Source organism: Phalaenopsis equestris, unplaced genomic scaffold, assembly GCF_001263595.1.
Source record: "Phalaenopsis equestris unplaced genomic scaffold, ASM126359v1 Scaffold000960, whole genome shotgun sequence".
Taxonomy (NCBI): Eukaryota; Viridiplantae; Streptophyta; class Magnoliopsida; order Asparagales; family Orchidaceae; genus Phalaenopsis; species Phalaenopsis equestris.
In genome coordinates this window covers 103,284-115,420 of record NW_018165399.1, presented here as the reverse complement: position 1 = coordinate 115,420, position 12,137 = coordinate 103,284, and the positions used below count along the sequence as shown (strand labels likewise).

The 12,137-nt window shown below is 40.0% G+C and overlaps 1 protein-coding gene across 1 annotated transcript in view; it reads left to right on the top strand.

The window, feature by feature from the left end:
• The window catches only part of LOC110032522, a gene marked incomplete in the record, with an annotated part of 67,817 nt that overhangs the window by 26,954 nt on the left and 28,726 nt on the right, over positions 1-12,137 (top strand). Inside the window, 1 exon segment of the mRNA XM_020736181.1 lies at positions 1,732-1,937. Coding sequence (XP_020591840.1) covers positions 1,732-1,937 — 206 coding nt within the window.

The following is a 12,137-nucleotide window of genomic DNA, read 5'->3' as shown; positions in this document are numbered from 1 at the left end:
TTATAGAATTTAAGCATAAAATTATAAACTTTTATCTTTCTTTACATTGCCTTTCTCTTTTGCACAAACACTAACTTCAATCTCTTCAATCCAAACCTTTAATAACTTCAATTCTGATTTAATTAAGCCTATAATATTTAATAAATAAACATTTAAATTAAATTCATTAATTAATATAACAAACCTTAACTCACCTTAAAATGTTGTTGGGCTCCTTTCTAACATGAAATCACCTTCCCCGTACACAAACCTCTTCTCTTCTCTTCTTCTTCTTTCCCACACAATGTGCATCTTCTCTTCTTTTTCTTCTTCTTCATCTAGAACGAAGCTTCTTCCTGCTCGACGTTTTCAGAATACTCGAGGAAAGTTTCCCACTCAACAAAGGCAGAATACTCGAGGATGTCACCTCCTTCGGTTTCGATCACCAACATCGTCTTCTCCGTTCCAGGCTTCAGCTTACTGATGCCTTCGTCTGTGCAAATCGAATAAGTATCGCTCGATCCCTTCTTTCAGCAAGTGACGTCGCTCCTTCCTTGGTGTCGTCTCCCGCCTGCTTTCCCAACACACGTGTTCCGATAGGTTCTGCGTCATCTCCTTTCTCCTTCGACTCCTTTTCCTCTTTTTTTGAAAGCGAGGCCCTTCTTCCTTCGTCTTCCTATTCCTTTTGCTCATATGCGACTCCGTTGCTTGGCATGTGCCGTTCGAACTACTAGATTAGAGTTCGACTTCCTCTTTCTCACAACACCACTTCTTCCTCCTTTCTTCTCCCTTGTTTTCAATCCCTGTGATTGCTTCGTGTGTTAGGTAGAATGAAATGTGGTAAAAAATTCGTAGTTTTGATTCCAGCGAGCATTGCTTCTCATTTGACACATTTATCATTTTATTTTATTTATTTATATTTATTTTTACACAGTTATTACAGGTTATCTAAACTGGTGATTTTTAATATAAAAATAAATATAATAAAGTTGATACAAGTAAAATTTTGAATTTGCCCGATTGAATTTAGAAAGGTTTAATCATTATTCTTGATTTTTGTGCTGTGTCACCCTTATGCAGTATTATTGCAAAACCCAGAGATGATCGCTCTGAATTTTTTTAAATATTAGTGATTAACCAGTTACATGCACATCGGTTCAAATCGCTGGCACTTCAATTTGTTCGTTTTTGCTCTATACCTCCTCTCATTGTTTTTTGTAATTGTTGGGTCTTGTTTGCTATGTAATCTTACCAATAATTCATGGTATTAGATCTAATCCTTCAAGATTGAAGTTATTACAGACATTTATGGTAAAGACTCTGCATGTTAAGTCAGAGAGAAATGTAAAATAATACAAATATGGCATAAATTGCACTAGCGCGGAGCTATTATTCACGATCTGAATAAGAATGTGAAGAGCGTTACTTTCTTTTTGCCGAAGATAAAATGGCCATATAACCAAGTAACCTTGAATTTAGCGTCTTAATTTCCTTTATAATTGATATATGAATACGGTGTGAAGGGAGGACTTATATTTAAACAAAAGGAAAGGAACCAATCTTATTGAGCTTGGGTTACAGTAAACTCTGTTTTGTTTTACGATTTGTTTTTAATTTTGTAGTATTAGATGTGCCACACCAACTTGTGTTTGGAAAAACATTTTTGAAATCAAGCTTTTCTCTGAACTTGGAGTTGCACAAATATTAGCATAAATTAAATAGCTGTCTTTTTTTTCTGTATTCTTCATTTAGAGTTCGTCTGGCCAGTGGCCTGAAATTAGCACACCAGCAGTTGGGGAACATTCAACTTGTTTCTCAGTACTTGACGATCTTGGGAACATTAGCACTTCAACTGCATGACACTGAACAAGCTAGGGAGATATTGAAGTCATCGTTAACATTAGCCAAGACACTTTATGATGTTCCTACACAGATCTGGGTGCTTTCTGTTTTGACAGGTATGTGTGATTATGCAGGATTTAGCTTATTTTCCTTGTGAACTCTGAAGTACTTAGCATGCAATTAATAATACAAAAGATTTATCCGTAAAGGCCTTATATTCTTTAATTACTTTCCAGTAACTCTTATGAATTTCCTAAAAGTTACAAAAGATTTTCATATTTTACTTGCAGCTGACCCTTAGAGTAGGAACCAATGAGCCTAAGCTTTGGTTGTATGCTATTAAGAGATGCAGGAGCTTACCACAATGAACTACAGCAGTGTTGTAGCTCTTATAGTACCGCAAAAATAGTTACCGCGGGAGAGTCGGCGAAATGGTCCCATTTTCTTTTCTTATGTTTTCTATCCTATCATCCTTCATGTTTTTTAGTCTTTTTCTATATATGTGTTGTATTAGGGTTTGTAAGTCAGTTTTTGGCATTGATTTCTGTTAGGACTGTCGCCGACGTCCGATGTTCCCCTTCTAGGGCTGTATCCGAAGGTGAGAAGGTGCTCCGGCTATAACTCATCCAAGGTAGTGAACTTCTAGGGCTGTATCCGAATTTGAGAAGGTGCTCTGGCTGTAACTTGTTCGAGGTGGTGACATTTTTCAAGGGTTTGAGTGATGCTGCGGTTGGAGCTCTATCCCGCGGGGATATTTTTCCCATTCAAATCCTCTGAAATCCCTTTCCAACCACACCCCACGCTGCTGCAGCCCCTGGACAATTCTTCCTTTGCTGTCCTAGAGCCCTCCATCCTTCCCTTCGCCGCCGCCATCACTGTTTCCTGCAGCCACCCGATGAACACTTTCACTTTTTTCCTACAATCTTCTACAACATATCTTCCTCCCACCTTATTGCCTTCCAGCACCCAACCAACCCATTTCTTGCCATCTCTTTGCTGTCCCAGCCTCACGAAATCCCTTCCCCCGCATCCTAGCTACTGTTCCAGCCTTGCCGAACCAGTTCCCTACCACCTAATCGTTGCACCGACCCATACAACCTCTTCAAAGTCCCCAACCTTCTGCAATATCCGACTAGCACTCCCCTTCCTGGTTGCATCCACAACCAACTCACAATCTTTCGCCTGTTACCAGTATTGGGATACATTTTAATTGAGCTTGTTAGTGCTGTGTGTTTGTTCTCTTTCTTTTTCGCTGTGATTTTGTAATCGCTTATTTGCTTCGAAAAATAAGATTTATTTTTCTGTTATTGTTTAGATTAACTTCGGTATTATTTAGTATCAGGACTAGCTTAACCTTAGTCTTGTCCTAAAATTTCTAACATCCATTAATGCCCAATCTTTTCTCCACTTAAAATTTTTCTTTCTCACACTGTATCATTTTGACAAACCTCATTCCACCTATTCACAATCAAAATCTAGCCATGTCGTCAAGAATCAGCTCCTTTTTTCTTTTTCTCCACCCTAGGACGCTTTAACCTGCATGTGGACTCCAGTTAATTTTTGTCTGGGCTTGGCCGTTCACCAGAGCCAATTACATGCTCGACATTCAAGTCTTCTGGTATGCCTGCAAACCCTAGCTCACTAGGGGTCCAGGTATGAGTCCCCTTTTCCACAACACAATCAAATATACGGTCTAACTTTTATTCTAGATCATGGTTAATTCTACTGAGTTTGAATTTCTTGGCGGCTGACACTGCCTGCAATGTACGGGCAAGTTGATTACTTCATATAGTTCAAGAAGAGAAAGTAATGAAAATAAAGTCTTTCATTGATAAGTTGTTAATTCCAATTTCTCAGGTCATCATTCCTCCGACGCTTTAATAGTTCATTTGATTGGATCCCAACCCAAGCCCATGCATCTCTGTTTTAATTCCTTCTACAAATTCGAGTCCCTTTTCAACTGATCCCACTTGAGAGCTGTTTGAGGCAGCTGTAGTTTATCCAGCTTATCCAGACAAGCTGCTTGTTCTGATAAGCTGCTGATCAACAATCGATCCGGATAAACTGGTTAGCTGTTTGGTTTGTATGTTTGAAAACAGTTGATTTACAGTTTTTTTTGGATAAATGATCATTCTGAGCCAGATCTAGATAAACTGTCTAGTTATTTGGTTTGTGCGTTTGAAAAATAACTCATTTGCAGCTGTTTTTGGATAAATGATCATTTTGTCACTGTGCAGTTGTGCTGCTTGCAACAAAACTGTCATTACGATATATTTGATAGTTTAAAACCAAAAAAATACTTCATAACGGTACAAAAAATGATATACATCTCACTCAAAAGCGAGTATCAAGAAACCTAAAAAAAGAAGTAACATATTAAAATTACAATTAAAAGTTTGATAATATTCATTTTAAAATGCAGAAGCATGTCATGTGCAGTGTTGTTCTATAGGGTTATCTTCGAACATAGATTACTAACGACAATGGAATCAACCAGACTGTCTGCCCACGCGAAGAAGTCACACTTCTACGGATCGTCTGCCCACCGCGGGCACCTGTAGAACTTTCTCTCGTAGCTATGTGTCCGACATGACGTCAATAATGAATTTTGTAGTCCGCAGTGGCAGAACACTTGTCGGGAGGTCCCTGAAATCCTGAAACTCATTTTCCTTCAAAGATACGTGAGCACCCATTAGTTATAATAGATGGATGAAATTCTTTTGATAAATATACAAGGAAATGGAAATAAACAGAAACCATGTAAGCATAAATTAACCAAATAAATAAACAGGTGTGAGGGCCCAGAGAACTCACAACTCCAATCAATGAATCTGTCACTACAGAAAAACAGTAGACCTTATAAAAAATAGGCTTTTTTTGTGCTTTTACCCCCCTTAAAACCAACCTCGTGTGTGTCACATATGCATATTACCAAAGAAGACCATATATAAGATCTTCAAAAACCATGTCTCCGAAAATATAAGAGGAATTTGGTTGGCTATATTAGGATTTCACATGTGACACCAACCAACAGTGACTGACAGGTCATTCGATGAATCCAGAAGGTCAAACGTCTCATAGTCAACCTCATAAGCCCTTAAAAAAAGGCAAAGTAACAATGCAAACACGTGAAAATTACAAAACCAAAAAAATAAGCAGGCGTGAGGGCTTAGAGAACTCACTACACCAACCAACGAATTTGTCAATACAAGAAGACATTAGACATTGTTAAAAAAACAAGGTTCTTGGTTGTCTTTTACCCACTTAAAACCAACCTCTCGTATGTCACATATACACACTGAAATAGGTCATCCAGAAGATCCTTAAAAAAATATCGCCAAAAATACAAGAGAAATTTAGTTGTCTTTATTATTATTTCACATGTGACACCAACCAACATCGACTGACAGACCATTCGAAGAACCCAGAAGGTCAAACGTCTCATTGTTAACCTCATAAGCCCACAAAATAAAAAAAAAATACAAATGAAGGAAAACTCTTTTGAAAATGTGAATAATATAAAATCAAAAGTAACAATGATACAACAGGCATAAAAAAATATAGTATAGAAATTAAAGATGAAATGGTCGATCAGCATCCAACGATAACATTTGTGATCTGCTCTCTCAAAACTATCATTTCCACTGCACCTTCGCCATCTTGGATTTCAAATTCCGGCGACTCCTCCGCCAGTGGTATAAATTGTCTGACATGAAATTCAAATGCTTCAGGGGGGACCTGCATCTGATCGTCGTCAGCCATACTGAAATCTGGATCCGACCGAGAGTAATGCCGTCGAATATGGTTGTGCAGAGCCATTGTGACCACCACAATATGTACTTGCTTAGAAAATGGTTACGTCGGCATATCACGTAAGATGACCTATTGTTTCTTCCACACCGTAAATGTTTTTTCAATCACTCCGTATAGGGAGTGACGTTTGTTAAAATTTTTTTCCCTCCACCAGCAACATCGCTTGATCCCTTGAAATCTTGAATGTAGTTTTAGTTTCCAAAAATGGTTTCAGATACATCATTTGTCATCGACCAAATAATATTTACCTGTTTGGAAGACCATTATTAATAACGTTTGATAAAAATACTAATGTGGTATATACATGAGCAAATCTGGAGGTGGGCCAGGGAAGTGTTGTCTATTATTTTTTGTCACATTAGCAAAAAACCAACTATTATGTGTACTCCTTTCTTATCCGGCCATCACAAATGTGAAACACATGTTGAAGTCGCATACGACCATTATATTTTGTGTGTGATCCACACCATCCAATGTGCGTAACTTTTTCATGGTTGGGTAGTTGTGTATCAACGTGGGTACCGTCAATGACACCAATACAGTCCTGTTAAAATAGTTAAAGATGTTATTGCTAGCAAACTAATTAGATTCATATGTGAATGTAATGCATGAATTAAGTTTACCTTGAAGAATGTCATATACCGCGGGTCATTGAAAATTTTTGCTGGAGCTGTCTCGAATGACGGATCCTCCGGTGTAATTATTTTTGTTGCTAAACTAATGGTTTTTTTAGAACCACGAAGAAATACCGGCTGATTGTCTTAGAGGAATGCTAGAAATGCTCCATTGCTCCTCTCATTGATTCATTTTGCGCTAGAATGTAGAGTATTATTGCTAACATCTCTCTTTTAGTTGTTCTAGAGGAACTGTGGAGCCCATGGTTGTTATGAAGTTCGTGGAGGAGATCCAAAAAAAATGGGTACTGATATGCGAAATATATTAATAAACCTTGTGGGATGTCCTAGAATCTCACAGACTCATTTATCACTAATGAAAGACGATTTTATGAATGGAGTTCGATCCACGGTAGAGCGGTATTATTCGTACAATATTATCATAATCACCGCAACAATTCTATTCGAGCAAAGTCACTGCCAATCCATTCTGCAAGAGTTTTGTTAAGGTTCAAGAATATCTACTTGCAGTGATATAACAACTTTAAGAAAAAGCATAAAAAACTTAATAGTAACTGCTCCATATTAGAAATAACAGTGCCATCAAACAGTGTCATCACTGAATTATTTTTCCATCAAACAGTGTAATCGTAAAGTCATTTTTTCTATAGATAAACGTAAATATTGGACACGAAGCTCGGGGCACAGCTTCATGAACATATGTCTGTTGGTCGGGTCTTCAAGTAACTTAACATTGTTTAGGTAGAATGTCAAATCAACCAAAAGTTCAGGATGTGAATCTAAAACTCTAAGAAAGTCATCTATGGTGGTGTCATTTGAAGGACCAGGCTGAGCTGCTTATACTTTGTCAACTTATCTATTGAACTTTTGACAAAAGCGTCTTTTTCATTTTTTCTTTTCTGTACCCTGGGCCGCTTTGATTGGCTTGTGGACTCGAGCTTCCTCAGGTTTACGCTCGAGCCTTCGCCTGACCTAGTAACCTGCTCGGCTTCCATATCATCTGGTATGCCTGCAAACCCCTGCTCACTTAGGTTGAACGCATGCATGCCCGCGTGACCCCCTAAACATGAGGTCCACTTCTCTTGCAGGTCCGACTCAATTTCACTCACCTTGAATTTCTTTGCGACCGACACTGCCTGCAGAATAACATGGATAACAAAGGGAAATACAAGCATTTAGGGTTATACTTATTATCAGTAGCTTCTTAGTCCACTGCTCCTATGAAACATCAATGATCCGTTCGATAGGATCCCAATTCAATCCCGTGGATCCCCGTTTCAGTTCTTTTCATAGCTTCCAATTCTTTTTTAACTGGTCCCACTTGTTCTTGAATTTTAGCCTACCATACTACCTTCTTGTCATTTCTTGGAACATCTTCGAAAAATTTTGCCACCCTTGTTAAAGTAGGTGGTGGGTCTATTTCTAAGCTCAATCTTCTTAATACAGAAGTTGCTGAATATATTTGTTACTTTTTTATCTCATATTACTGACGAAACCACTTCTTTTGTCTTAACCATAATGCAACTAATAATAGAAATGAATAATGAAATATAATAGTGAAAGTAAAATAAAAAACATGAAAAAAATAAAAAATAAATCATGAAAACACGAGATAAACAAAAAATGGAAAAACTACCAACAATAGAGAGAGGCCCACACACCCAAGTTCAACCAACACCGCTAACACCAAAGCACCAGCAACTACACCCAACAATAGAGAGAAGAGACACCCCCAGGTCCAACCACCAACACCAACACACAAGCACCAGCAACAACACCCAATAGTAGAGAAATATCAACACCGAAGCACCAACAAGAACACCCAACAATAGAGTGAGGAGACACACACACCCAGGTCCAGCCACCAACTCCCAAGCACCAACAACAACACTCAACAGTTGGGAGAGGAGACACACAACCAGGTCCATCCACCAACACCAACACCCAAGCACCAGTAACAACACCCAACAATAAAGAGAGAAGACACACACCCAAGCATAATCAACAACACCTAACAGTAGAAAAAAGGAGACACACCCAGGTCCAACCACCAACACCAACATCAAAGCACGAGCAACAACACCCAAAGTAGAGAGAGGGGACACACACCCAGGTCCAGCCACCAACACCAATATTGAAGCACCAGCAACAACACCCAACAATAGAGAGGGGAGACACACACCCAGGTTCAGCCACCAACACCAACACCCAAGCACCAGTAACAACACCCAAAGTAGAGAGAGGAGACACATACCTAGGTCCAACCACCAACACCAACACCCAACAGTAGAGTGAGGAGAGACACACAACCAGGTCTAGCCACCAACACCAACACCAACACCAACACCAACACCCAAGCACCAGTAACAACACCCAACAATAGGGAGGCAGACACACACACACCAGGTCCAGTCACTAATACCAACACCCAAGCACCAGCAACTACACCCAACAGTAGAGACGTGGACCTCACAAGTACAGCCACCAACACCAATACCCAAACACCAACAACAACACCAAACAGTAGAGAGAAGAGACACACATACCCAAGTGTACTAAAAAAAAGATAAAAAATATATAAATTACACACTTGCTCAATTGCCACCAACAAGCACATCACACACACTCACATGCCACCAACCCACGTCACCCACGACCATCAACATAGCCTCCACCGCCACCAACACACACACAATCACACACACTCACATGCCACCAACAAGCACATCACACACACACACTCACACTCACATGCCACCAACATGCCTCCACATGCCACCAACGCAACCTCCTCCTCCACCAAAACACACACACTCATGTGCCACGAACAAGCACATCATACAAATACACACACACACCCACACACATGCCACCACCAACCCACAAACTCAAAGCAAACGTAGTATCAGAGCAACCCTAAACAACCTTTTGAAAAGGAGAGTCATACAAAGCCTCATTCACCCAATTAACCTCAAAATTATCCCAAAAACGTAAAATATTTCAAAGGAATCCACAAAGAATATAGAAAATATCGCATTATAGATAACTCATTGCAATAAAAAAATCCCTCAAGAAAAAATTTTTTTGCAATTGAAAAATTTCGTAACGGAGCAGAGAGATCATTCATTGCAATCAAAAAATCCCGCAAAAAAATATAGAAAACATCGCATTATAGATGTTCCAATCAGTTATAGATGTTCCAACCAGAAGTTCAGAAGTGAGCCAACTCACTAACAAGCAATCCAACGGGAGGCGAGGGATGTTACTTAGGGCAAGAGCGTGATGATCAACCCACGACAAGAGCAGTCGAGCGAGAGGTGAGGGAGAGGTGAGGAACAAGTGAGGGACGATGCTGCGATTGATCGACCTAGGACAAGAGAGATTGAGCGAGGGAGGAGATGGACAGCAGGGCACGAGAGGAAATAACCTGTTGAACATGGATTCAAGAAGTGGGCTGTAGGGTCGATCCCGCGACCCCCTCTATTAAGGAAACGAAAATAGTGTTTCTCAATAAGCTTCCCGATCGCACGAACCAAACGACGCGATTGCGTTTTCAAAACGCTGTCCGTGCCAATAAACTGCCCCAAAAGGCTCCTGAGTTGCAACTTATCATACTCTCTTCCTGTCATTTTGTTGATCTTCTTCGTAATATTTTGCCATCTTGCCTTGTTAAAATAGGTGGTGAGTCTATTTCCTAGCTCATCCTCCTTAAGATAGATGTCACAAAATTGAGTTTGACTTCCTTATCTCACATGGCTGATGAACTCTTTAGTCTTAACCATTGCGTTACTAGCACAGAAAAAACAAAACATTAATATTTGACAACAATTACAACACACATTAGCCACCACAACCCGCAACTACAACCACCATAGTTCAAGACACATCACCTCCAAACACATCCCACAACAATGATAGCACAACCCACAGTACAACCAGTGCCACCACAACAAAACCAAAGCCACCACCCAATCGACAACATAACCACCACAACCCATAGCACACTCAGAGCCACAATCACCCAATCACACCACCACACACATCCCACAACCTCCTAAACACATGACCCGACTCCTCAACCACCCAACCACCCAACCATGAGTGCAACCACCACAGCCCACATCACAACCACCAAACCTAAGGCCAACACACAACAACCACCCAACCATACCTCCACAGCCACCACACCACAAGACACAACACCAAAATCACCTAATCCTCAACACAACCACCACAACCCATAACACAACTACCACAACCCACAACTATCACACATAGCACAACTACTACAGCCCACAACCACCACCATAGGCACCAACAAAACCACCCAACCACACCCCCACACATACACAACCACCACACCACAAGACACAACACCACAACCTTCTCCTAGAGATGATGAAGATGATATCATGTTATTGATGATGATCACTAAAAAGTATTCTTTAATGTTTTCCTTAAAAAATTTTTCAAAGCAAATCTAAGGGCTATAAACGCAAAAAATAATTTCCACCACCATACATAATACAACCATCACAGCCCACAACACAACCACCACCTAAGTCACAACCACCACACCACAACCACCCAACCACGCCCCCACACATATCACAACCACCACACCACAAGACACAACACCACAACCTTCTCCTATAGATAATGAAAGTGATGTCTGTATGTTATTGATGATGATCATTGAAAAGTACTTTTTGAAGCTTTTTTTAAAGAATTTCTCAAAACAAATCTAGGGACTATCAATGCATAAAATAATTTTCACCCCAACACATAGCACAACCACCACAGTCCACAACATAGCCACCATAACCCAGAGCCACCACCCAACCCACAACCATCACATCACAACCACCAAACCACAACTTCACACATATATCACAACCACCACACCACAAGACAACACTACAACCTTCTCTTAGAGATAATGAAGATGATGTCTACATGTTATTGATGATGATCACTGGAAAGTACTCTTGGAAGCTTTCCTTAAAGAATTTCTTAAATTAAATCTAGGGGTTATCTACACACAAAATAATTTCCACTGTCACACATAACAGAATTACCACAGGCCACAACACAGCCACCACAACCCAGAGCCACCACCCAACACGCAGCTACCTCACCAGAACCACTCAACCACACACCCACACACATCATAGCCACCACACCACAAGACACAACACCAAAGAATTCTCCTAGAGATAATGAAGATGATGTCTACATGTTATTGATGATGATCACTGAAAAGTACTCTTGGAAGCTTTCTTTGAAGAATTTCTCAAAGCAAATCAAGGGGCTATTACCGTACAAAATAATTTCCAACACCACACATATCACAACCACCATAACCCAGAGCCACCACCCAACCCACAACGACCCACTACAACCACCCAACCATACCCCCACACATATCACAACCCACCACACCACATGATACAACATCACAACATTTTCTTAAAGATAATGAAGATGATGTCTACATGTTATTTATGATGATAACTGAAAAGTTCCATTTGAAGCTTTCCTTAAAGAATTTCTCAACGTAAATCTAGGGGCTATCAACGCACAAAATAATTCCACCACCACACATAGCACAACTATCACAGAGCACAACACAACCACCTCAACCTAGAGCCACCACTCAACTCGTTGACACCACACCACAATCACCCAACCACACCCCCACACATACATCATAACCACCCACCATAAGACACAACATCACAACTTCTCCTGGAGATAATGAAGATGATGTCTACATGTTATTGATGATGATCACTAAAAAGTGTTGTTTGAAGCTTTCTTTAAAAAGTTTCTCAAAACAAATCTATGGGCTATCAACACAAAATAATT